Below are 27,927 nucleotides of genomic sequence, written 5' to 3' on the forward strand. Positions count from 1 at the left end.
CAGGATCTGTGTCCACCCAGACTCAGAATGGGGACCACTGAGTTCAGTGGCCTTAGATTGCAGCCTCTCTGGTGACCCATTTAAAGACATTTTTGTCCCTGTCCTGAGTAGACACATGCACACACACACACACATCTCACCCTCTGTTTTGGATCAGAAATTCATGGAATTGACAAACCCGGGTCTCCTGCATTGCAGGCGGACTCTCTACTGTTTAAGCCACCTAGCCCTGTGAAAGGAGTTGACAGTTTCATGTAAACAGAAGTCTATAAGCTGATGCAGAGAATAAAGCAGAGTTGGGCTTCCCCCACCCCAGCCCAGAAATGTGCTCATTCATACCTTTCCTTGGAGGGAGAGGAATAGTCAGAAAATTATTTCAAGATCAAATGAGGGAAGGGACATGCAAATGCCTCAGTTCAGTTCAGTTCAGTTCAGTCGCTCAGTCGTGTCCGACTCTTTGTGACCCCATGAATCTCAGCACGCCAGGCCTCCCTGTCCATCACCATCTCCCGGAGTTCACTCAAACTCAACATCCATCGAGTCAGTGATGCCATCCAGCCATCTCATCCTCTGTCGTCCCCTTTTCCTCCTGCCCCAATCCCTCCCAGCATTAGTCTTTTCCAATGAGTCAACTTTTCGCATGAGGTGGCCAAAGTACTGGAGTTTCATCTTTAGCATCATTCCTTCCAAAGAATACCCAGGGCTGATCTCCTTTAGAATTGACTGGTTGGATCTCCTTGTAGTGCCTCAGAAAAACCATTAAATATTTTGTGCACGTAAAACAAGTTGCCAGGAGCTTTTCTTTCTGGACCTCAGTGAAAATCCCTTTGTCCCACTAAGCCAATGGGAAGAGTTCAGTTCAGTTCAGTCTCTCAGTCATGTCTGACTCTTTGCGACCCCATGGACTGCTGCACGCCAGGCTTCCCTGTCCATCACCACCAACTCCTGGAGTTTACTCAAACTCACGTCCATTGAGTCAGTGATGCCATCCAACCATCTCATCCTCCCATCCCCTTCTCCTCCAGCCTTCAATCTTCCCCAGCATCAGGGTCTTGGGGAGAGTGAAGAAGTGAAGTGAAGTTGCTTAGTCGTGTCCAACTCTTTGCAGCCCCATGGACTGTAGCCTACCAGGCTCCTCAGTCCATGGAATTTTCCAGGCAAGAATACTGGAGTGGGTTGCCATTTCTTTAACTGTGAGGTTCTGGAAACAATCCTAGCGCGTGTGTGTGTTTGCACACCAGGCACTCCGTGATCACATAGTTAATGCCTCATTCATATTTCCCAAACTACATTTGTTGTATTACTTTTATGGTGAAAGAGGTTTTGGTAAAAAAAAAAAAAAAAAAAAACCCAGAGAAGTGCTGAATTAAACAAAACAAGATGAATCTGTTTCTGACAGGACTGATGGGACCCTTTGAAGTGCTAACGTGCTGTCGGAATGCCCAAAGAGGGAGCATTGTAAACGGTTCCTCCCAGACGCATGCTTGTCCGCATGTCCTTGGCAGAGAGCATCTCCTGTGGCCCTGAGTGTGTTCTGTGCACTTGTGCCGACTCTGCCTCCTCCCATGGTTGTGAGTGGGCACTTTCATTGTGCATGGTTTTTAGAGTGCTGAAATGCATGGAAATGTGCATGACTGAGAATCCCAAATTCTCAGAGGAAAAGAGGGAAATGGGAGGAGGAGGCTTACTTACCGGTCAGGGACTGCATTTTATTCCAGTCAGTTTTCCACTGTAGGGGCCACGTGCCAGTAGGTTCTGAGTTTGTGCAATTGACAAGAGAAGAACAAGGGGTTTGGTGAGCCTCTGGATAGCTGCCCCCGATTGTCTCCCCCAGAGGGGAAGGCAGTGGGTCTTTGGCTCATCCCACCCACAGGCTGGTATGGTCTGGGGTGCGTGAGCCTCAGCAGGGGCAGGAGTCCCTTTCCCCATAGGTTCCAGAGGACCTGAGAATGGCCCCAAGGGAAGGCAAAAAGGCCCTGTGGCTTGCCCTGTGTAAGGCCTGCCTCCTCTGGGACACCGTAGAAGACAGAAAGGGAAGGGGCTCTGGCTTCCAGGGCTGACTCACCACTTCCCAACTCTGCCCTGGACAAAACACCTCGCCTCCGGAAACTCGCGTTCCTCACTTGCTAACAAGAGTGGCAGTCACCATGCCAGTTGGTCACAATAAGGATGCAGCGACAGTGTGAAGGGCTTCCCGGCGGGCACTAGTGGTAAAGAACCTGCTTGCCAATGCAGGAGACGTAAGAGACGGCGGTGTGATCCCCAGGTTGGGAAGATCCCCTGGAGGAAGGAAAGGGCAATGCACTCCAGTATTCTTGTCTGGAGAAGCCCATGGACAGAAGAGCCTGGAGGGCTACAGTCCATAGGGTGGCAGAGTTGGACATGACTGAAGTGACTTAGCACATAGAACAACAGTTTGAAAGCATGCAGCACAGTCCTTGGCACATAGTAGGTGCTCATGGTGGGTTTTTGGAGAACGTGGGTGGTATCTTCATATCCCTGGATGCCTGTAAACCTGGCACAGATCCCAGCACAGAGTAGGGATTTCTGAATGAATGGATAGCTCAAATTGATAGATTCAAATGTAAGTGGTTACCAGTTAGCACAAAGAATGTGTGTGCATGTGTGTGAGAGAGAACTCAGTGGTGGAGTGACTTAATCTTTAGGAGTCAAGGTATATTCTGTAAAGAAATCAGCCAAAGAGGACCGTATTTTATGCATGTCCCTCAAGATGCCATGTGAATCAAACACTCTGCAACACTCTCCAAATTGCCATGTTTTAAAAAGAGGGCACAGTGAGCAAACGCCGTCACTGCCATGTCCGTAGTCACTGGGGGTTAATGAAAAGGAGATGGGAATGGAGGGCTGCACTCGTTGAACTGCTCTGCAGAGCTAAGCACTGGTAAACGCACTTTGCAACAGCCAGCTGCTTAACCCTGTAGTGTTAAGCTATAGTGTTGTACTGCAGGGTTTGTTTTTTCCCCTTTTCCTATATTATGTCTTCTTGGTGGATAAAACCGGAAAGAAAGGCTACAGCCATAAACTGTGCAAATAAAATAACCTTGAGAGGAGGCTGCTCCAGTTGAAACTTAACGTCTCCCTGTTGCTATGGTTACCTCCAGCAGGTCGCCCAGTGAGAATGGCTCTGTCATCAGCAACGAATCAGGGAAGCCCAGCTCGGGGAGGCGCTCACCCCAGAATGTAATGGCACAGCAGAAAGTGACAAAGGAGGAGGCTCGGAAGAGAAATGGTGAGAAGCCTTCCCTGCCAAGCACCACCCCCGAGCCCAGCCCACACACACTCGCGCAAGCGCGTGCTCACACTTGCACACCAGTGTGCTTTAAATCAGCCCCACGCTCCTCCTTCCTGTGTCCTACAAAGGTCCTACCTACCTTCCTGAGGTATCACACTATACCCTTCCCTGAATTATTCTGTTTCACTACCTCTGCCCTCAGTTCTTATGGGACTGTGCAGGAAAACCTCATTTACAGGTTGAGCTGAGGTTTGCTTAGAGATTTTTCTTATTTGGAGGTGAATTGCCTTGATTTCTAGCACCAGGTCCACTAGGGTGGCGGTTTTCCGAATTGATGCTTGTCTTGGAGGTTGCCCTTCATTTTCTTGCCCTGAGCCCCTTGATAAATTTCAGGGGTTCAGTCTGTGCCTGTGAATCCAGATAGTACAAGTCCAGCTCCCCCAGGAAAAACAAGACAGTAATAAATCTGTCCTCATAAAAATCAGCCCTTGCTTCTGTCTTTATTCTCCAGGGCAACTTAACCGTTTAGTTTCTCTCTAGGGCAGGTCTTTTCCCTCCCTGTAAAGGACTGGTCTTGGGGGTTGTTTACAAGCGGTCACAGCTGCCTTGCTGTGCTGTCGCACCGTCTATAGATGGCATCTATCAGGCATCATTGTGCAGCCTCCCTCCCTCCTCCTCATCTTACTTTTGTCCTGAGCCTCGTCTTCGCTCAATCCTTCCGTGTGTGATGTCTCTGCCACTCAGATCAGGGAAAATTCCTTTTGGATCTCCAAGGGTTATAGATAGAGTCCTATAGCAATGCCAGGTGAAAAGGCAAACAGTCTGGCACTCTGGTTGGCTGTGCTTTTTTAAAAAAAGGAATTTGATGAAGTGTGGTTCAAGGACTCTGTCTTGAAGAGAGCACCAGAATAGTCTTTTGTTTTCAAATATCACTTCTTTCTCTTTTTTTGACCAAAAAAGAGTGACACAATGGATTTGTCTTCTGTAGGGAAAACGTGGTCCCTATTTCTGGCCATTATGTAAAGCATGTGTTTAAACTGGCATACCGATTTGATTCTTAAATTTTTTTCTTCTCCTAAACCCCTCTATGCTCTGTAACATAGAGACCGTTCATTCCATGCCAGAATCAGGGTGTGACTTATGGGGTTTTCTTGGACTAACCACCCCACCTGGGACCACTTGGTGTTCTGCCAAGCCAACACACAGGAGACCGCAGGAACTCCGGCCTGTAAAGGGAGATGTGAACCTCGCAACTTTCTCTTCTTTCCTCCCGAGTGAGATCATCAGAGAGGTGGGCAGAGGGAGTGAGGCAACCCAGAGACGATGGGCAGTGAAGCCGTAGGGGCAGGCTGCTTTAACCAAATGTGGTGACCACCATGACCTCTAATCAGGAGGCCCTCCTGCTCCTCCTACTCCTGGCACACTCCTCCCCCACCTTCCCTTATATTCTTCCTGGAAATGTATAAAGTCTGGGTAAACTCCGGGAGTTGGTGATGGACAGGGAAGCCTGGCATGCTGCAGTCCGTGGGGTCGCACAGTTGGACATGACTGAGCAACTGAATTGAACTGAAATCAGAGTCCATCCTCCCCCAGCTGCCCCACCACCCACCCCAGTCTTCAAAGGGTCTTGAATAACTCAGTGTGTCTCTCTCAGACCTATTGACTATGCATACGACACCACACATGTATATTTGCTTTTTTGTTGTATTGCTTTGTTTTGTACAATGAGACCAGTGTACATACTGCTCTATGCCCTTTTGCTTGCTTAAAAATGTGCAACATACAGACTGTTCTGTCAATAAATACTCTCTTACAAGAGGATGCCTTTCCCCCTTCCCTGCATTTAATCTGTACAAGAGGAAGGGGCAGGGCCAGTTTCATACTCTGTGGCTCCCCACTGGCCCAGTCAGTGGGACACTGAGTTTTCTAAATGTTCCCGCTGACCTTCCTGTTCTTGTTTCCCCACCCTTCCTGCCTGCCTCCTTATTCCCTTTAGGTCACTTTGATTATTTAAATATCAGGTTCAGAAATAGCAACAGCTGGTGCATGAATAAAATGCAATTACTGTACCAGGTTGAGGTTTTAATGCATTTGTCTTATTAAAAAGCCATCCTTTCTCCAAGTTTACAGTGCTTCGTTGCATTTTATTTTTGCCAGAGGTAAACACAGTGAATTTTCAGACTTGGTCACTTCTCTTTGACCACAGGTTCCTGTTCAGTGAGGTTTCACTTTGAAAGCAACTCGTTTAATGTAAAATTCAACAGATGCTGAAGCACATTAGAATTCTAGGCTGGACCTTCAATGGAACCTACAAGTGTCCTTTTTTAACACAGGTTCCACTTTATCACAATACAATATTATAGTTCATCAAAAACATCAATAACATATTTTATTGAATTAGAAGATAAACAGAGGGAAGGAAGGGAAAGCAAAAAATAACATTGAATGGAATTGTAGAAAACGTATAAGGTATTTCCATCACATTGTCAGCTTGCAAAAAGTACTGAGTGTGTGAATATAACCTCTGAGAATAGATTATTCTTTTGGTATGGAATAATCAGATTTTTTTTATGGCTCAGGGTCCATCCTAGAAGTTAGGGTTACTGATTTTCATTAATAAATGTTCATTTAACAGGCTGTTATTCTAAAATTGTTCTTGGTTTTCACCAGGTTTGTTGCCTCCGTAGCTTCTAACTCTCTACTTTTTTGTGAAAATCAAAACTTTAAAAGGAAAAGACTGTCTCATATGCAATGTGACTGAAGGCAGGGGTGGGGTGGGGATGGGAAACTTGTAGTTCAGTGGCTTCATTAGTTAACATAGCTGTTTTTATTGTGTTCAGTCACTCAGTCATGTCTGACTCTTTGTGACCACGTGGACTGCAGCACGCCAGACTTCCCTGCCCTTCACCATTTCCTGAAGCTTGCTCAAACTTATGTCCATTGAGTCAGTGGTGCCATCCAGCCATCTCATTCTCTGTCGTCCCCTTCTCCTCCTGCCCTCAATCTTTCCCAGCATCAGGTTCTTTTCCAATGAGTCAGTTCTTCGCATCAGGTGGCCAAAGTACTAGACCCTCAGCTTCAGCATCAGTCCTTCTAATAAATATTCAGGACTGACTTCCTTTAGGATTGATGGTTTGATCTCCTTGCAGCCCAAGGGATTCTCAAGAATCTTCTCCAACACCACAGCTCAAAAGCATCAATTCTTCAGCAGTTAGCCTTCTTTATGGTTCAGCTATCACATCCATACATGACTACTGGAAAAACCATAGCTTTGACTTTACAGATCTTTGTTGGCAAAGTAATATCTCTGCTTTTTAATTTACTATCTAGGTTTGTTTTAGCTTTTCTTCCAAGGAGCAAGTATCTTAATTTCATGGCTGCAGTCACCATCTGCAGTGATTTTGGAGCCCAAGAAAATAAAGTCTTTGACTGTTTCCATTGTTTCCCCATCTATTTGCCATGAAGTGGTGGGACTGGATGCCATAATTTTTGTTTTTTGAATGTTGAGTTTTAAGCCAGCTTTTCACTCTCCTCTTTCATTTTCATCAAGAGGCTCTTTAGTTCCTCTTTGCTTTCTGCCATAGGGTGGTGTCATCTGCATATCTGAGGTTATTGATATTTCTCCCAGCAATCTTGATTCCAGCTTGTGCTTCATCCAGCCTGGCATTTCACATGATGTACTCTGCATATAAGTTAAATAAGCAGGGTGACAATATGCAGCCTTGAAGTATTCCTTTCCCAATTTGGAACCAGTCAGTTGTTCCATGTCCAGTTCTAACTGTTGCTTCTTGACCTGTAGGTCAGATTTCTCAGGAGGCAGGTCAGGTGGTCTGGTATTCCCATCTCTTTCAGAATTTTTCAGTTTTTTGTGATCCACACAGTCAAAGGCTTTAGCATAGTCAATGAAGCAGAAGTAGCTGTTTTTCTGGAACTCTCTTGCTTTTTCAATGATGCAATGGATGTTGGCAATTTGATCTCTGGTTCCTCTGCCTTTTCTAACTTCAGCTTGAACATCTGGAAATTCTCGGTTCACATACTGTTGAAGCTTGGCTTGGAGAATTTTGAGTATTACTTTTCTAGCATGTGAAATGAGTGCAATTGTGTGATAGTTTGAACATTCTTTGTCATTGCCCTTCTTTGGGCTTGGCATGAAAACTGACTTTTTCCAGTCCTGTGGCCACTGCTGTTTTCCAAATTTGCTGGTATATTGAGTGCAGCACTTTCACAGCATCATCTTTTAAGATTTGAAATGGCTCAGCTGAAATTCCATCACCTCCATTAGCTTTGTTCATAGTGATGCTTCCTAAGGCCCGCTTGACTTCTCACTCCAAGTTGTCTGGCTTTAGGTGAGTGGTCACACCATCATGGTTATCTGGGTCATTAAGATCTTTTTTGTATTCTTCTGTGTATTCTTGCCACCTCTTGTTAATATCTTCTGCTTCTGTTTGGTCCATACCTACCATAGCTATAGGCAGTTTTAGAGTCTGTTTCAAGATGATGTTTAAATATAAGTGGGAAGGATAGATGTGAGAGCTAGGATTTTGAAAGCAAAACAATTTGGCATTTTCTCAACTAAATACAGATGCTTAAACTTGCCAGGTGGCTCAGTAGTAAAGAATCTGCCTGCCAATAAAGGAGATGTAGGAGACACAAGTTCAATCCCCGTGTCAGGAAGATCCCCTGGAGAAGGAAATGGCAACCTACTCCAGTGTTCTTGCCTGGAAAATCCCAGAGACAGAGGAGCCTGGTGGACTATAGTCCATGAGGTCACAAAGAGATAGACATGACTGAGACACTGAGACACGTGCATGCAAACTTCTGAAAGAAGATGAATATCACCTTAAAAAGAGTGTTTTCCATGAAAGAGTTAAAAATGAGTTCAAGGTGAGAACATAATGTATGTATTTATACTTCAGTTATTTAGAAGAAAGAACCTCCATAAACGCATAAAGAGTGTACCTTCCTTTAAGATACCGTGATTTCACAGCCAGGGTTCAGAATTTAATCAGACCTTGCCTCTTAGCTATCATGGGGCAGGAGGGAGACAAGAAGCAGAGAGCTTGGAGGATGAATCACTGCTTTCTTGGCAGGAGCCCTTGAGGATTTGTTAGAGATATTTGCTCAAAAATAGCTTCAGTTTTTATTTTCTTTTCCTTCTCAATGAGATGGAGACTCACTTATTATTTGATAAGCAACACCAAAGGGCAGTGATTCTAGTTGTAGATTATTTGTCTTTGAGCTTTAATAAAGATTCCCCCCCCCCAAAAGAACATGTTTTGTTTAAGGGCATTTTCTGCGTCTGATGGGAAGTTTCTCCTCCTGCCAGTTGAAACAGGAGAAAGTGAAATCTCTTATTTACTGAAGTTCAAACCAGCAATGCAAACAAAACACAAACAGATACGGGGTGGATGTTTGGTGGCAATTACTGATGACATGATAAAGTTCTAGGACTTTCTCAGCCTCACCATGGCCCTTTTCTTAGCATTGCCCCACGCTTTTTTCTTAGGAGACAAATTATGCTTTAAATATTCTCACGAACCTGCTGTATTCACATAACACTTTAATGTATTAGCACGTAATGCAGTGCCTTTTAATGTATTTTTCCACACAGTCTTTTTGGGGGGGAGGATAGCTATTCTGCTCTTAAAGAAACCTAGAGGAATTATTGTGTGAATCTAAATATGACTTTAAGTAACGATGGAAAAGAGCTGCAGTTTGTAGTTTCCAGGGTATCCTTTTCCTGTCCTATTATAGTTATGCTCCCCCTTTTACCTGACCATGGGGTGGGAAGTAAGAGTATCACAATTTGGAAGCAATAAAAATGTGAAGTACCATCTTTTCAACCTCTGAATGGTTTCATGATGGCAAGACTTTAACTTCTACACGTTTACTGGTTTTGCAGGTACTAACAGCATCTCCTTTTCCAAGTCAGGAAATTTTAGTCCTTCCTTCACTCATTCAGCAAATCCCTATTGAAAGCCAACTGTGTGTAAGACATTGTTAAAGGCAAAAGCATTAGACATTAAAAAGATGGGCACGAATGGAGCTTATGTTCTTGTGGCGGGGGATGGGAGCAGATTAAATCAATACAACAATAATGATAAAGGCAATGCAGAAATAATAGAGGGATGAGGTGAGTTATTTTGGACTGGTGGATAAAGAAAGTCTTTTTTAAGCAGCAACTTGAAAAATAAGAAGGAACTAGGCAGGTAAAGAATCATGGAAAGAGCAGTCTGAGCAGAAGGCATAGTAAATGCAAAATCCTGGAGGTGGGAACAAGCCTGCTGTGTTCAAAAGGCCATTGTGGCTGGAGCAGGCTGACTCAGGGGAGAGTTGGGAAATGGGCTCAGCAAGGTGGCCAGGGCCACATGGTACAGAACTTTGTAGGTCACAGTAAAGACTCTTGGTTTTATTCTGAGAGAGATGAAGCCTTCAGAGGGTTCTGATCAAAGGAGTGCTGTGATCTGGTTATCTCCTGAAAAAATAATCCATCCTTGCTGCTAGTGGAGTGTGTATTTTAGAGGCAGGAGGAGCCGAGTGGCAGCTCAGAGGAGGGGGCTTGTTTAGGAAGTGTATTAGTTACTTATAGCTGTGTAACAAACTACCCCAACACCTAGCCACCAAAATGACTATCTAAATTTAGTATCTCACATAATGTCTGTGGGTCAGGAATTCAGAAATGGCTTAATGGGGTGATTCTGGCTCCGAGTATCTCATGAGGTTGCAGTCAAGATGTTGGGCTGAGCTGTAACCATCAAAAGGTTACACTGTCATAGTTGTTGGCAGGAGTCTGTTTCCAGCCAAATGGACCTCTCCGTAGGGCTACTTTAGTGGTTTCATAACATGGCAGCAGGCTTCCCCTAGAGTAAGGAGTCATCCAAGAGAGAGCAAGGTGGAAGCAACAATGCTTTTTTAATGACCTAGACTTGGAAGCAATACACTGTCATTTCTGTAGTTACCTATTTGTTACACAGGTTAGTCCTATGTGACTATGAGGTGAGAATTACTTGGTGCCATCTTGGAGTGCATCTTGGATACACCAAGTCATCTTGGTGCCATCTTGAACTTCATAGCAGTTGTCTGGGAGGGAGATTATGATGGGAAAGCAAGAACTGCCTAGCAAAACTACATTCTAAAATGATATATGCATCTGGTAACACATCTGAATAAAGATCTTCCTCTGTCATTGGCTCATCGGTGACCTATTTACAAATAAGTCCACAGCACCCCAAATATTCCAGGTATAACCCATGGTTAGACTGTGAAGAGTTTTAACTACTTTTGTAAAAATAGCAATTTGCTTGGCTTAATTTGAAAAATCTTCTGTGATTATGATAAGTGACAGATGTTTCTCAATAATGTAAATGAAATCCCAATCTTGTGAGACAGGAGGAAAGATGAATATACTTCTATTACATTCATATTTTATATAACACCTATTTTGCTCCTAAGTTGCTTACTGGGTTGGTTGTTTGAACGGGCTTCATTTATCTCTTGCCGAGCCATGCTTAGTAAACTGTCATTCATATAGATATTTAATGGGAATGTACTTTAAGTAAATCAGCAAGGTACCACTGGCCCTGGAACATTCTCCATCAGCCTATCTATGGACGCACAATGCAGACGGCTGTCCTTCAGCAATTGCAGCAGAACCCTCTGTCAAAGGGGAGCATTAGTTTAACAGAGTGTAGGTGCAAATCGCTCTAGGTAACTAGGGGAGTTGCCTGTAGCTTTAAGGGCTTCCCTTGTGGCTCAGCTGGTCAAGAATCCACCTGCAATACAGGGGACTTGGGTTCAATCCCTGGGTTGGGAAGATCGCCTGGAGAAGGGAAAGGCTACCCACTCCAGTATTCTGGCCTAGCAAATTCCATGGACTGTATAGTCCATGGAGTTGCAAAGAGTCGGACGCAACTGAGTGACTTTCACTGTAGCTTTAAATTCATTTCTCAGTGATTATTTCTTAGCTTTCTTTTGTTTTAGACAAATGAAAGAAACCAAAACCTTAGTCACTGGAGAAACAATCTTCAAGGGGAAAAAAAAGTTTCAGCAGCAATTACTGTGGCTGGTTGACCAGGGAAGACTCATAACCTTTATGCAATGTGAAAATGGGTGGCTTTGGTGGCAGAGACTGAGTGCTGTTATTGTCTTGATTATCATATTTTAAGAATAGCTGCCAAGTTTGACCAAATGGCACTTTCCCCATCTCCGACTCAAATATAGAGAAAAATTTAACTTCCCCCCCCCAAATGTGTTCTACCACAGTTTTGAAGGAATGGTTTGCCATTTAAATTCAAACCAGTGGTGGGGTGAAGAGTATAGATAGTAAATTTTAAGAGAAAGCCACCAGCAGCAGTGAGCCGTTGGCACCGAACCAGACACTGTTGTTCCTGAGGTCATTTTGAGTAAAATGATGTCCTTAGGCTGTGAGCCTGACATACATTCCCCCACGATGGCGCAGCTCCCCTACAACAGAAAATCGATGTGTTTATGTTGTGCTTTAGTGCCGGCAAGTGATGAAGAGGAAGGAGCGGTCCTTTTTGACAACTCTGGCAAGGTGGCTGTGGATCCCTTTGACACGTCTTCTGGGTCTGTGCATCTCATCGGAATAAAGCCCACAGCCCTCCCCGTGGTGCACCCTGCCTCGGACAGGAGCCAGGAGCCGGCTGTCCTCAATGGCGAGGTGAGCACCCCAGGACAGAGCGGGAGAGAGTGGGTGCAGCCAGGCCTCTGTGAATGTGGACCAGGGAGGAGCCCTGGGGGCCCCGGGTGCAGGTGTACGGGGCTCTGTGGGTCATTTTTCCCTCTGCATGTGCAGGCCTCAGTGGAACGAGTCAGGACACCGGTCACCCCAAACCAGTTTGTTGAGTGATGTTTTTGGAGCATTTTCCACCTTCATCAGAAAGTCCATGAAATGAAGTGAAGTGAAAGTCGCTCAGTCGTGTCCAACTCTTTGTGACCCCACGGACTGTACAGTCTATGGAATTCTCCAGGCCAGAAAGCCCATAGGGGACTTTATAAAAAACTGTCATTATGAAGAGAAACATCCAAAATTCTGCTTCCCTAATTCCTCACTCACGCAGCCTGCTTCCTTTCTTGATAACACCACTAAAGTGGTCATGATGGGGTATCTGTGGCAGCGGGGATGGAGAGAGCTGAAATTGATAGGGGACCAGAGGAGATGTGGACGGGGAATGTGGCCCACTACATAGGCTTTGAAATGACTTTTATTTCTTTTTTTTTTTTAGATTCCTTTTTTTAAATTTATTTTTTATTTTTATTTTTACTTTATTTTACTTTGGTTGGTTTTGCCATACATTCACATGAATCAGCCACAGGTGTACATGAGTTCCCAATCCTGACCCCCCCTTCCACCTCCCATCCCATATCATCTCTCTGGATCATCCCCGTGCACCAGCCCCAAGCATCCTGTATCCTGCATCGAACATAGACTGGCGATTTGTTTCTTACCTGATAGTATACATGTTTCAATGCCATTTTCCCAAATCATCCCACCCTCTCCCTCTCCCACAGTCTAAAAGTCCGTTCTATACATCTGTGTCTCTTTTGCTGTCTCGCATAGAGGGTTATCATTACCATCTTTCTAAATTCCATATATATGTGTTAGTATACTATATTGGTGTTTTTCTTTCTGGCTTACTTCACTCTGTATAATAGGCTCCAGTTTCATCCACCTCATTAGAACGGATTCAAATGTATTCTGTTTAATGGCTGAGTAATACTCCATTGTGTATATGTACCACAGCTTTCTTATCCATTCATCTGCTGATGGACATCTAGGTTGTTTCCATGACCTGGCTATTATAAATAGTGCTGTGATGAACATTGGGATACACGTGTCTCTTTCAGTTCTGGTTTCCTCAGTGTGTATGCCTAGCAGTGGGATTGCTGGGTCATAAGGCAGTTCTATTTGCAATATTTTAAGGAATCTCCACACTGTTCTCCATAGTGGCTGTACTAGTTTGCATTCCCACCAACAGTGTAAGAGGGTTCCTTTTTCTCCACACCCTCTCCAGCATTTATTGCTTGTAGACTTTTGGATCGCTGCCATTCTGACTGGTGTGAATGAGCAAGCTTGAAGCAACCCTTTGCGTGCTCTCAGGAGGAATATCAATGAATAGCGTGATGTTAGTCAATTTTCCTAAGTCTTAAAAAGATTAGTACTGTACATCAGAGATTTCACCAAAGGAAAACGGATGGATGGATGGATGGGTGGGTGGGTGGGTGGGTGGATGGAGATAGGTAGATGATAGATAGAGGCAGTTTAGGGGAGAACAAGAGAGTGAATTGGGTAAAAATTAGCTGCCATTTCTCCATCTTCTGCAGCAGAATGGTCAGTGAGCTGAAGATGTTTGTGATCCCTTAAGGCCCTGCTGATGGAACCTCCTTGTGAATACCTCACACATGCACGCACACACACACAATTTCATTGTTATTCTCTGTTGTCATTCAGCAGTTTGGTTATTCACTTCGTTTGTTTATACCCAGCCAGCTATGGTTACCTGCGCTGGGTGGGAGATTTCCAAAACTTTAAAGGCTCTTTCCCACCACACCTTGAGGAACACACCACGACCCCATACAGCTGGGTACTGTAAACACCCTTCAGCAGCTTGTCCACATCCCCCATCCAGGCCACGTGAAAAAGCCTGTTATAGACCTGATCCAGGAAGCTCCTTCTGTTTTCTCGACAGAAAGCTTGAACTGCCTAGAGGGATGATGAGTTGATGTTTATCCGTTTTTAGAAAAAACTTAACTGGGAATTTCCTGGAGGTCCAGTGCTTACGACTTGACACTTTCACTTATGTGGGCCTGGGTTTGATCCCTAGTTGGACAACTAAGCTCCCAAAAGCTGCACAGGGCAGCCAAAACTAAAAATAAATGAATAGATAATTAAAAATAAAAAGAACTTAACTGGTTGTGGACTCATAGAGCACTTGTATCCCAACTTTCTCATTGTTTTTTAGACAAAGAAATGGAAGTCAGAGGGCTCAGGAGGCTTAATCAGGGTCACACTGCAGGTTATTGTGGCAGCGTGAGGATCAGGTCCCCTGGCTCCCTGTCCAGCACTCCTTCCCTCTCTTTGACTTATTGTGGCCCGTCAGTACAAAAGAGCACTTTGCTTGAAAGAGTATGGACTCTTCAGCCACACTGCAAGAATGTGAGTCCTGGCTCTTCTACTTAATATCTGCGTGAACTTCAGCTCAGTTCAGTTCAGTCGCTCAGTCGTGTCCAACTCTTTGTGACACCGTGAACCGCAGCACACCAGGCCTCCCTGTCCATCACCAACAGCTTAAATTCTCTGTGCCTCAGTATCTCTATCTGTACAATGGGACTGTTGTGAGGGTCAAATGAGTTAATATGCATAAAGCATAGAATATTGTCTAACATACAACAAATATGTTATTATTATACCATCATCATTAGCTTTCAGGTGGTGCTAGTGGTAAAGAACCCACCTGCCAATGCAGAAGATGTAGGAGACGCAGGTTTGATCCCTGGGTCAGGAAAATCCCCTGGAGTAGGAAATGGAAACCCACTCCAGTATTCTTACCTGGAGAATCCTATGGACAGAGGAGCCTAGAGGGCTACAGTCCATAGCATCACAGAGTCATGCACAACTGAGTGACTGAGCAGCAGTTCAGCTCAGTCGCTCAGTCATGGCCGAATCTTTGCCACCCCATGAATGGCAGCACGCCAGGCCTCCATGTCCATCACCATCTCCTGGAGTTCACTCAGACTCACGTCCATCGAGTCGGTGATGCCATCCAGCCATCTCATCCTCTGTCATCCCCTTCTCCTCCTGCCCTCAATCTCTCCCAGCATCAGAGTCTTTTCCAATGAGTCAACTCTTCTCATGACGTGGCCTAAGTACTGGAGTTTCAGCTTTAGCATCATTCCTTCCAAAGAACACCCAGGGCTGATCTCCTTCAGAATGGACTGGTTGGATCTCCTTGCAGTCCAAGGGACTCTCAAGAGTCTTCTCTAACACCACAGTTCAAAAGCATCAATTCTTCGGCTCTCAGCTTTCCTCACAGTCCAAATCTCGCATCCATACATGACCACAGGAAAAACCATAGCCTTGACTAGACAGACCTTTGTTAGCAAAGTAATGTCTCTGCTTTTCAATATGCTATCTAGGTTGGTCATAACTTTTCTTTCAAGGAGTAAGTGTCTTTTAATTTCATGGCTGCAGTCACCATCTGCAGTGATTTTGGAGCCCCCAAAAATAAAGTCTGACACTGTTTCCACTGTTTCCCCATCTATTTCCCATGAAGTGATGGGACCAGATGCCATGATCTTCGTTTTCTGAATGTTGAGCTTTAAACCAACTTTTTCACTCTCCTCTTTCACTTTCATCAAGAGGCTTTTTAGTTCCTCTTCACTTTCTGCCATAAGGGTGGTGTCATCTGCATATCTGAGGTTCTTGATATTTCTCCCGGCAATCTTGATTCCAGCTTGTGTTTCTTCCAGTCCAGCGTTTCTCATGATGTACTCTGCATATAAGTTAAATAAGCAGGGTGACAATGTACAGCCTTGACGTACTCCTTTTCCTATTTGGAACCGGTCTGTTGTTCCATGTCCAGTTCTAACTGTTGCTTCCTGACCTGTGTATAGGTTTCTCAAGAGGCAGGTCAGGTGATGTGGTATTCCCATCTCTTTCAGAACTTTCCATGGTTTATTGTGATCCACACAGTCAAAGGCTTTGGCATAGTCAATAAAGCAGAAATAGATGTGCTTTATATAGTGACTGAGCATACTTCATCATTAGTCAGCTAACCATCCAGGATTCATTGATCAAGTACTTAGGGCCCTTAGGCCCTACAATTTGGGAACCTATATATCTTCTCAAAGACAGTCACAGCCACTGAATCTTTCCCTGGGCCCACTTCTGCCACTGGACACTCAAGCCCCAGATTAGAGGCCTCTGAGTTTATCACTGATGCACTGGTAACTATTCTTCATTAAGAGCCTCTACCCAGTATGGACCCAGGTGATGGCCACCATGCCTGGATCTTTTCATCCCAGCTTAGCAATGGGGACAGATTCCAGATGTCAGCTAAATCTAATTTTCCACTCTCTTTTTCAGCCAGACCTATCACTCTGTCACAGGAGAACAGAGTAGCATTCTCCCTGTCCAGAAATGTATACATGTCACATTTTGGTAGTTGAAGGAATAGACCTTGCTGACATCTGGATTGAAAAAGAGCCCTGAACTGTTCTCTGTAATTTGCTGCCTTGTGACATTTTAGGCAGATTATTTTATCATTTTCCTCCTTCTCTTATAGGCAGCTTGTTTAAGTGAAGAAAACACAGCCTCAAAGCCATAAATTTTCTTTTTATGAATTGTAGGTAATTCTTTTAAAGATTACTTTAAAGTAAACAGAGTAACAGCATACAAAATTCAGAAAATAAGAAAGACCACTTAATTTCACTGCCCTAACATATCCTCTCGGAGAAGGCAATGGCACCCCACTCCAGTACTCTTGCCTGGAAAATCCCATGGACGGAGGAGCCTGGAAGGCTGCAGTCCATGGGGTCGCTGAGGGTCAGACACGACTGAGCGACTTCACTTTCACTTTTCACTTTCATGCATTGGAGAAGGAAATGGCAGCCCACTCCAGTGTTCTTGCCTGGAGAATCCCAGGGACGGGGGAGCCTGGTGGGCTGCTGTCTATGGGGTTGCACAGAGTCGGACACGACTGATGCTACTTAGCAGCAGCAGCAGCAACATATCCTCTGTTTTCATGTTTTCCACCTTCTCTTCTAGCTTTTGCTCAAACTCATGTGTATTTTAGAATCTTATCATATTCAGACCACCTTATATCTTGTATCTTTAAGCACTGGCTGTGTTGCTGTTGTCTTTCTGACCATCATTGTGAATGTCTTGATTGAGTAAGTGCACCATTGATTGGGAAACTACTCTCCCGTTGTTCAAACCAGGTATTTTTTGGTTTTAGTTTTCGTGCTTGACTTATAGAAACTTTTTATTTTGAGAATAACTTTAGATTTGCTAAAGAGTTGCCGTAATAGTACAGAGAATTCCTTTATCCAGTTAGTTGTTTACCTGCTACCCCTAATATGAACACCTTGTGTAACCATAAAAAATGATCCAGCCCAGGAACATAATATTGGTGCAACACTGTTGAATGATGTGCAGACCTCATTTGAAATTCACTGGTTTTCCTCTCATGTCCGTTCTCTGTTCTGTAATCCAGTCCAGGATCCCATGTGGCATTTAACTGTCTCTTGAGTCTCCTCCCAAACAAGTTTGGGGTAGTTCAAGTTTGGGAGAGTTCCTCCATCCTCTGTGACCATTTTGTTCTTCATGACTGTTATTCTTTTGAAGCAGTACTGGCCAGTTACTGTGTAGAATGTCCCTCGGTTTGGATTTGTCTGGTGTTTTCTTATGATTGGGTTGAGGTTATGAATTTTTCACATATCCATGGCAATGATGTGCCATGGAATCAAGAAGTACCTGATACTGATATGTCTGATTACTGACGATATTAACTTTCATCTCTGACTTTGAAATTCTCTTGGAATATCATCTTAGGAGAGATTCCAGAAATGGATTCCTGGCCCAGAGGGTGTCATGCTAGCTTCTTCTCTTTGCTGGTTTTCTCAGTGGCAAGTGGAATGAGGGAACAATTAAAGACTCGTGAGATGTTGCCAGCCTAAAGATACCATCAGGACCCAGGTTGGGGAGATCTTTGCAAGAGTTAGAAAAAAATATATCCCTCAGTTTGTTTCTTCAAACCTTGTAAAAGTAAAGCATCTACATAACATGTGGCCTCATGTTGGCGAACCGCTGGCTTTGTACATCAGTTGACACGTATCTTACCCCTGATGAACGCATTGCTAGAACCACCTAGCAGCGCAAAGTGTCAGGTCTGGAATCTCTGCACACTAAACCATGTCCTGGGCGTTTGAGAGTTTATCCTAGAGGGTGGGCTATATATAGGTGCTCACACTCCTGGCTTCTGAGCTAGCTGCATGGATGGGTTTTCATAAAGCACCACACTCTCACCACTACTTGTTGACCATATACAGCTATTGCTGTATCTAACCCTTAAAGCCCCCGGGTATTGGTTTGTATTGTCACAGCTGCTTCTTGCAGCTGGATTGCCCCTTCCTCTCTCCTTCTTGAAGCAAGAGCCAGAAAAAACAACCAGAGTAACTCCCATGGGCATGAAGGAACAGGGACATTCTAAGACAGCAGTGTAGACGTGGCCTGTCCGCCTTCCTTTCTTTGTCCCACCCCTCCCCTGAACCCCCGGCCCCCAAAGTGCTGCACCCATGCTGTTCAGCCCAAAGCCCCCTCGACTGCCCCACTCTACCCAAGCCTACTCACTTTAGTGCTCTGTGCTCCCAAAGCTACTCATTTCCCCTCCCCTGTCTCTGTCAGACTCCTTTTCCCTTAGTCTTTGATGAAAATGAACCCTGCATAACCCACATTAATGGTAATAAGATTTTTTTCAATATACAAAAGACATAATGAAATTATTTTTACATTCTGTTCTTCATAAAAATCTTCAAGATGAATGGAGAGAGTAGTGTGGAAACATATTCATTCCCATATGTAAGATAGATAGCCTGTTTTAGAGTTGGTCTCAGTGCCTGGCCATATTGCAAGCATGCGGTGCGTGTGAACTCCTGCAGTCCTCACAACAGCTCTACGAGGGCAGTAGTATTATCTCCCTCTTACATCAAAAGAATCTGAGGCACAGAGAAGTTAAGTAATGTGCTCGGAGTCACCCAGCTAGGGAAAGACAGAGCTGAGATTTAAACCCAGGCAGTTGATCTGGTTCCAGAACCTATCCCCTTAGCCCCAGCTTTATGCTGCACTATCATTAAAATGTAAATGACTGATAGCAACAGAATTATCCTCCCAAGGGTGTTTGCATATAAACCCAGTGAACTCTGGTAAATGTTTCATGAAGAGTTGGGAATGAGTGAGAGAAAGAGATTGACTTTAAAAGGAAATTCTTCCCCTGTGTTGCTGGCAAACTTGCTTAAGTTTGGCTCAAGAGGGGACCCTGCTCCCACGCTTCCCAGTGGCAGCTGGGGGACCCAGAGGACAGAGGGGAGCAAGCAGTTCCTTCTGCAGAAGGTAGTACTGCCAGCCTTAGTTTTTGGAGTCCTGATGTCCTAGCAGAGTTTAAATTCATTATCCAAATAGAAGACACTTAAGAAGAAAAAAGAGCTTAATCTAAAGTATTGTCAGCAATGTGGACAGTGAGTCAGGGATTCATGGGTCTGATGGCTGGAAGCCCAGAATTCCAGGCTTTGGACCCTGCTACCGGGGGGACTTTCAGGTCCAGGAGGGACACAGAAGGAGGTGAGGCAGCTGTACCCCACCTTCCTCCCTTGGCATTGGCTGCAGCAGTAAGGAATCTCTGCCGTGTCCCCCGGGCCTCCAGGCAGTTCCTCCTGTCCTCCCTGGCCTCACCACCTCTGTACTCCTCACATGTCTTCAGAAGCTCAGCGGAGTCTGACCTGGGGATCTGACCTCAAGTTTCTGAGACCGCTGGACCTTCTCTCAGCCCCTAATCCTTTCTTCAAACACACTGTTTTGTAGGAGTCCAACACAGACAGCAAACAGGAGCGTGGGTGGCTGCTCTGTTGATTGGGAACAAGGACCAGCAGCTCAGCCCCGTCTTCTTGCTGCCCCTGCACTTCCCTGACTCTTGAGGACCCTCCTGGAGCCCTCGGGCAACAGTTCTTAGCCCAGGTCCCTAAACTTGCTAAAGCAATATGAAAATAGCTGTGTCTTGGCTTTTGGAGGGCAAGACTCCTAACTCTAGGATTTTCTACTGATCTTCCACAAACCCACGGAATATAATCTGAAAACCACTGATCAGTGCCAGAGGTTTCCTACCCGGGTACGGGACCAGAGTCAGCTCTGGGACTTGTGCAAACTACAGATGCCCAAGCCTCACTCTTGAAGATTCTGATTCAGCAGGTCTAGGCCTCTGGATCTTTGCCAGCTCTGCATGCAGCTCCAATGCTCTGCCGATTGACTATTGCCTTGAGCATCTTCCAAATGGAAAGCCCCAATTCTGGCAAGCCCACACCAACCCCAGCCCCCAGCCACACCCTGGGCAGAATCTACAGTCCAGGGGCTTAGACCTTGGACCCTCTGTACTTCTTTGTCTTCTCATCCTGAGGGGCAGGGTATTTAACAGCTAAATGTGCAGACTCTGAACTCTGACCCCACCTCTGATTATGGGTTGTCATGAAGGTTAAGAAGACATCACGCATGTAAGTCACCACAGTGATGGCACAGCACAGAATCTGTAAGAGGAGCTCTTAGTTCACTAGGGATCCCAATTCTTCGCTTTACTAACTTAGCCTTTTTGACTCTTAGTTTCCTCAATTGCCAGGTGGATGTCATCCCCACATTTACCAGCCTTTCCATGATTGTTCCTTGAAATCTTAGCTATGAAAATGCTCTCTACTTTAAACATGATTATACAGATGTAGTCAAGTCTGACTGCAAACAGCTCAAATGGTTCTCCGTATTGTTCAGTTAGTATCAGGCAGGTTTCATTCAGCTCTGTTTGTGGACGTAACATCTTCATATCATTTGTTTATTTAGTGCAGTCATCCGTTTGTATCTTTGACAGGTGAGCAGGAACCAGTTGGCAATAATGGCCATGCAAGTCTTCAAAATTACCTAGCAGTAAAGAATGCGCCTGCAGTGCAGGAGATGGGGAGACATGGGTTCGATCCCTGGGTTGAAAGATCCCCTGGAGGAAGAAATGGTAACCCACTCCAGTAATCTTTCCCGGAAGATCCCATGGACAGAGGAGTCTGGTGGGCTACAGTCTATGGGGTTGCAAAAGAGCAGACATGATTGAACAACTTAACAACAACAATGAAACTATAGACTGACAAAAATAAGCTTTCAAGGGCAGGTTGATAGAGCGGGGAGACCTTGCAAGCAAGACATCTACTCCTCTTTCCCACCCCATTCATCCCAACTCTAGCCCTTCCAGAGCTGGTGGTCTTACCCAGCTGGGCATCAGCTAAACGGCCATAGACTTGTTTCTTCACGTGACAGTCATTGTCACCTGCTGTGTATTGGGCACCATGCATGTTGAGACTGTTTCTCTCCCCAGGTGAACAAAGCCCTGAAGCAGAAGTCAGACATCGAGCACTATCGGAACAAGCTGCGCCTCAAAGCCAAGAGGAAGGGTTACTACGACTTCCCCCCAGTGGAGGCTAGCAAGGCTCAGACGGAAAGGAAAAAGATGTATGAAAAAGCACCAAAGGAAATCGAGCACGTCTTGGATCCAGACCCAGAACTGTGTGCCCCATTCACCGAGGCTAAAAACAGGTGCAGTTCTTAAGGGATTCTCCGGGGGTCGCTGTATCGTTGGTGGGATGAGGGCAGGGGGTACCTTGGGCAGTACCATCCAGGTCTCTGTTCTATTTGTCACCTGAGGACTCTCATCTTTGCAGGCTGCTGGTCTGGGCCGCACTGGTCTCTACAAGCAGGAGTTCCACAATGAGTCTGGAAGAGAATAAAATTAAAACCACTGAAAAACAACATTTATGCAAACAACCGTAATTGTCCCTTAGCTTTTAATGATGTTTTCAAACCTGTAGCTGTTTCAGAGCTGGGTTCGCATGTAATTATCACCCACCTGGGTATGCAACTTCCAGATCAAGGGACAGCGTATTCATCAATGATTTTAGTGTCTCTTGCATAAGAAAAACAGAATCCATGCCTCACCTTTTTATTCAGCTTCAATCAATACTTACTGCACAGCTACTCCAGTCTCCATGCTGGGTTCCTGTCTTTAATTTATAGACTTGTCCATTTGACATTTATTGTCTCCTGCTCTGTACTGGGCACCAGGCATGATGCTGAATACTGTCAAGGTCATGGGTTCATTCATTCAATATTTTATGGTGGGCCGAACAGCCCAGTCTCTGCTTTTATGGAACTTAAGGCCTAATGGGAGAGAAAGATGAACCCAAGAGTTTCTTGCTCACAAGTGTGATGGATGTTTGAAATGTGAGATACTCAGCCTAAAAGGCAGGCCTGCCCTAGCAAGGGAGGGATAGGCCTGGTAGTTGAAATTGACAACCTTCAACCTGGTGGGTAAACTTTGCTCCTAACTCAGCAGGGAGTGGCTTCACCTACTAGGAAAAGGGGTGTGTGTGTGTTAGTCACTCAGTCAGGTCTGATTCTATGGACTGTAGCCTGCCAAACTCCTCTGTCCATGGAATTCTCCAGGCAAGAACACTGGAGTGGGTTGCCATTCCCTTTTCCAGGGGGATCTTCTAATCCAGAGATTCAACCCCGATCTCCTACATTGCAGGCAGTTTCTTTACCCTCTGAGGGTAAAGGGGTAAATGTCAGCAAAGCGCAATACACCCACTTCTCTTCTTTGCCTTCCCCTCTGAGGCACTTCCCCCAGAAGCATTTTCATGACTTGAGACCAACTCTTCCAAATACACGTTCTCCTTGGCAGCTGCCCCTTGACTTAGAGCTGCCAGTGCTCCAACCCAAACCATGGCCTTCACAGACACAGCCTCTAGAGAGGTCCCTGCGGAGGACAGGATGGTTCCTGGACTGAGTGGGTATTTATTAAAAGCCAAAATGACTATGTGATGGGCTTAGATGAAAGCCGCATAGTCAAGCTGGGAGTGGGGACTAAATTTTATGAATGGAACCTGCATGATTTATTTTTAAAATGAAAAGAGGGAATTCTAAGCCAGTGCTTCATTTTCCAGGCTTCTTATTAGTCTTGGTGGGGACGACAAGCTGTTGGTGTAAAATCACACTGTGATGGGAACACAGTGCACGTACCCCATGTTGATAACTGTAGAAAAAAGGGAGGGACATCTGTGGATTTTATTGGGAGGCTGGGGGCGTCTTTGCCTTTTACTTCACACTTTGGGACTTTTTACTTCAGGGGTCTTTTATCGACTGGAGTGGGGATTTATTTTTTCTTGGGTTTCCTGCTGATATTTGGAAACTGAATCAAAAATCATGTACAAGTATGTGAAACTTAGCTTGGAAATTATTTGAGAGTTAAATACAATTTTCAGTGAAGATATTTTATAAGGAGAATGAACAAAACATTTTGCTGGAGAGGTGCATCTCCACTGCCTAACAAAAGGCCAGGCCAGTTTCCTAAGGCCTTTTGCTAGCCTGCTGATGCTGGGAGTATGCAGGCAATTCTTAGTAAATGTCTGTTGAAGAAAGGATTTAATTTAAAAAATGTGATCAGTTAAGGGAAAGTTAGAGATAACCACAAATCAGGTGGGGTGGCGGTAGAAAGGGAGATGAGATCAGCAAGAGATGGGGATGAGAAGAGAAAGATTAATGTCAAGAAAGAGACTTAGTAAGCTCTTGGACACTATTCTTTTTAAACATATTTATTTGGTTACACTGGGTCTTAGTTGCTGCATGAGGGATCTTTAGTTGCCACCTGCAAATGCTTAGTTGCACATGTGGGATCTAGTTCCCTGACCAGGGATTGAACCCAGGCCCCCTGCATTGGGAGCACAGAGTCATAGCCTCTGGACCACCAGGGAAGTCCCTCAAGCACTCTTCTTGTCACACTCTGCTGTTGACTCCAGGCACTGTCCACTGCTGCCCGTTGTATGTCACCTGTTATCACAGGTGAGACATACCTGTTAGTTACCATTCACAGTTCAGCTCTCTAGAGGGTCTGCTCTCAGTGACCAGCCCCTATAAGGCACGAGTAAGGAACCCATTCTCTAGGCCAGAGATAGCGTCAATAACCAGAATCTTACCCTGAGAGCTAAATAAATCAAATCAAAATTTAGATTCCAAATGTTGACTCATCCTGATCCCCTTTCAAAGAGTTTTCACAGCTTTTTTTTAAGTCAGAGCACACCCCCATTTTTATGTTATAAACTCTTCAAGTCTTCAGAGATACAAAGTAAATAATATAACTGAGGCAGGTGCTATCAGAGGCCCCCTGTATGTCCCCTCAGCCCCCTATAGGCCAGCAGCATCCTTCTTACTGCAAACATCTGTGACTGATATGAGCTCCCCCAGCAGAAGTGTCGGGTAGTTAACGTGCTCTGGAGAGCTGCAGTCCGTGACAGATGGGGACGGATAGATAAACACCCCTGGCAAGAGAACTCGACACTGTTGTAATAACCACATTTTCTGCTTCCTGTATTTGATGATTTGACATCTGGGGTCTGGCCCCTGGAGAAACTGCCCCTCCCTGGGCTGGGTCGCCAGTTCCTAGGGACAGTAATTCTCATGTGTAAATGCACCTGTCACACACAAACCAAACAAATGAGAACTCAGACCCCAGCTGCCTCCTGCACACAGGGGCTCTGCACTCTGGCCCCTAATCTCCTGTGCAAATCACCCCTTTCCAGTTCTTTCCCATGAAAGCTACAGTAAAAGCTCCTGCCCACATTCTCCTTGCAGTCCCCCTGCCTTGTGACTGACCCTGGTGCTTCCCGTGTGGCCCTCTATAGTGCAGTATGCCCCTTCCTCTTGGGATCTGTGAGTATACACGTCGTCTCTTCAATGGCAGTCATCCCCGATCTGTTGGGTTTACCATACCTGAATAACAATGAAACCTACATTTAAAAATAATGATCTCCCACACTTCTCCAGTAAGTTTGAGCCCCAGATGCCCAAGACATTGATCTGCTCTAGACCGTATTCTTTATTGGCCCCTTCCCTTCCCTCTCTCATTTTCCCACTTCTCAACTTGTGCTTCCTGGAACCCTCTCCCAAATAAACCACTTCTACTCAGATCACCACAGAGCTTACTTCTGGAGGAACCCAAGCTAAGGCAATAACCTGTAAAGACAGAGTTGCTGTAGTAGAAGCAGGACCTCCTCCCCCTTCTCTTCCCCTTCCCCTCCTCTTCCTCCTCCTCCTTCTAATCCATCTTTATGGAACCCTAGGCCTCCACAGAATACAGTGTTCAGGAACTACTTTCTTAAACTATAGTGGTTGATCCCAACCTCCTAAAAAATCCAAATGAAATGCATCATCCTCCTCCCAACAATATTTTCAGAGGTTAAAAAACTTATACCTCGATTTTGCAAGTTTTAAAATTTGTTAACTTTGAAAGAATATAGGAAAATACCAATAGGAAATGATATACCTAATGGAACTCTATTTGATTAAAATAAGTAATTTCTCTACCCAAAAGCCCAGTTTATTTCAAAGTAGTTGCAGGCACACATTGGTAGCCTGATTAATTGAGATTCATGTTAAACAGCAGCCTTTAAGCTGTATATAATGGAGCAGTGTGTTTGATGGAAAAGGAGACTGGAGGATATGCCAGTGTCTAAGCGCACACCCACATTCAAGGTTCTCGAAAGGGCTTATACAATCTCACTATTGTATTTCTAATACTTCCAAAATAACCTACTTAAATGTCAATTGCTAATCCTAGTATTTACTCTTCTACCACCATTATTAGTAAATCTTTTCTAAATGGGTTAATTGGCAATCTCAGGACAGTTATGGAGTCTGCTTTTTCAAAGAATGATTTGTAATTGGGTCAAGGGAAAGAATTCTTTGGGGTCTTCCTTAAAGTATGAGTCACTCAGAACAGATTCTGTTTCACAAGATTGTGCTCCTTTCCTAGAGGACACCTCTATTTGCAGATAACTATAGGGCACAGTTTATAACATTAGGTGGGAAGCTCCTATATTAGTCAGGATTCTTTTGGTTGCAAATAATGGAAAACCAACACAAACTGGCTCAATAAAGGGGAAATTTTACCACTGAACAGGCCAAGGCTTCAAGCACGGCTAGATCCAAGAGGTCATACAATGACTTCCGTGTTTATCTTGTTTCTTCACTTTTTGCTGGCTCCTTTTCAGGCAGGCTCTTACCTCGTAGTGGCAAACTGGCTCCCAGCAACTCTAGGCTTACATCCTATCTTCTTAGAAACCTCAATGCCAAGAGAATGCCTCTTTCCTGATTGCTGTAGCAAAAGCCTTGAGACTTAGTTGCACTTGACCAACTCGTGTGCCCCCTCTGACCAGTTCTTATGGCCATGGGGTTGTGATGCTATGATTGTCCGGCCTGTGTCACATGCCTGTCCCTGGAGAAAAGCTGGCCATCAAAGTGCCCTTAGCTAAAGAGGCTTGTCCTGGTGCCAGATGAGCAGAGACCACAGAGGCTCTCTAAACAGGTGTAAGCCCCTCTTGGTGAGGGAGTCAGTCTAATAGTGTATGTTTTATCCCCTAGATTAATTGCAAGGGTAGGGTCTTGCCCTTGGGGTTCTGATGTCTGTTCTAGACTAGCTGTGTGTGAATGTCATGCTCTGACTAACTGGGTATGAGGTCATGAAAAAGGTATCTTTACCTCCCAGGTTTCTTCCATAGTCACTGACAATAACACAACCTCTGTACCTTGAGCCCACAAATGGATAGAATCTTAGAACCAAGACACAAAATAGGGGAGTTCTCTGAAGGTAGACGCTCTGAAATGCAAATAATTTACAGAGAAAAACTTACTGTTGGATGAGAGGGAAGTAGCCAGTGATTTTCTCCTACTTTTGTGGGATAAACCCTGCAAGATCATATGGGATAAACCCTGCAAAATCATGTGGGATAAACTCTGCAAATTTTGCGGAATAAAACCCTGCAAAAAAGTCATCACTCTTGAGTTGCCTCCTGTGCAAAAAAGAAAAGCCCAGCCACAGCCCTCGCTGTTACTGGTTCTTTCCCCTCCTAAAAAAAATTCCTCTAAGGACAAGTGGAAACAAAACAGTGATGACAAAAGGATGCATTTCCTAGGGTGAGCTGGGTGGAGCCTCTGAACCTGTGACCCTCAGTCCCTGGTCAGGGTGCTAGAAAATGCCTGCATGTAAAAATAATGGAATAAATAAACAAGCCAACAAACACACTCATCATGGGCAAGTGATGGCACTGGCACTGATGGAAGCCTGGATTGTTCCAGAACTTTTCCACTGAGCAGGAGGAGGAAGGGCATGTGGAAAAGACTCTTAGCTGCAAGGGGTTTGGGTATCCCTGTGTGTGCGTTTTTTTTTAATTTATTTTTTAATTGAAGGATAATTGCTTTACAGAATTTTGTTGTTTTCTGCCAAATATCAGCATGAATTAGCCATAGGTATACATATGTCCCCTCTCTCTGGAACCTGCCTCCCATCTCCCTCCCTGTATTTTGCAGCCGTAATTCTCAACCACTCTGCCACCCTAACAGCTATGAGGGGCTGCACGCTCCTGGCAGTTACTGGGGCTCACTTGAGTAGTAATTTTCTAGAAGGAGGCACCCCTTTTTAGAAGAAGGCATGATTTTAAAAAGATGTCCGAAACTGATCAGTCCTGATGAGGCTAGACCATAACTGTAAACTAACTTTGAAAGTAATTGAAGTGAACTTCCCAGGCCTGAAATGCTCTGTGTTCAGGTTGGTATGTGGCTGGCTCTGTTCAGGTGTCTACCGAAATGTCACCTCTCTAGAGAGGCCTTCCCTGACCATCCACCCGATCTAAAGTCACCCCACATCCTAGTCACTATCTGTCACCCTTATTACTTTGGGAATTACCAGGCACACTGTCTATCTGCCTCTTTAGAATATAAGCTCAGCAAAGCAGAGCTGTGTCTGTCTCATTGTGGATCCTCATTCTCTTCCACCCTACCTGGTACATTTTAGCCACTCAGC

General features: G+C 44.8%; 1 protein-coding gene across 1 annotated transcript in view; it reads left to right on the forward strand.

Moving 5' to 3' along the window:
- The window catches only part of KIAA1549L (KIAA1549 like), a 168,699-nt gene that overhangs the window by 92,591 nt on the left and 48,181 nt on the right, over positions 1-27,927 (forward strand). The window contains exons 14-16 of the mRNA XM_069553333.1: positions 3,123-3,250; positions 11,755-11,933; positions 21,394-21,611. Of these exons, the coding sequence (XP_069409434.1) occupies positions 3,123-3,250; positions 11,755-11,933; positions 21,394-21,611 (525 nt within the window). The remainder of the gene's footprint in view (positions 1-3,122; positions 3,251-11,754; positions 11,934-21,393; positions 21,612-27,927) is intronic.

The sequence above is a fragment of the Ovis canadensis genome, chromosome 15 (assembly GCF_042477335.2).
Source record: "Ovis canadensis isolate MfBH-ARS-UI-01 breed Bighorn chromosome 15, ARS-UI_OviCan_v2, whole genome shotgun sequence".
In the NCBI taxonomy this organism is placed as follows: domain Eukaryota; kingdom Metazoa; phylum Chordata; class Mammalia; order Artiodactyla; family Bovidae; genus Ovis; species Ovis canadensis.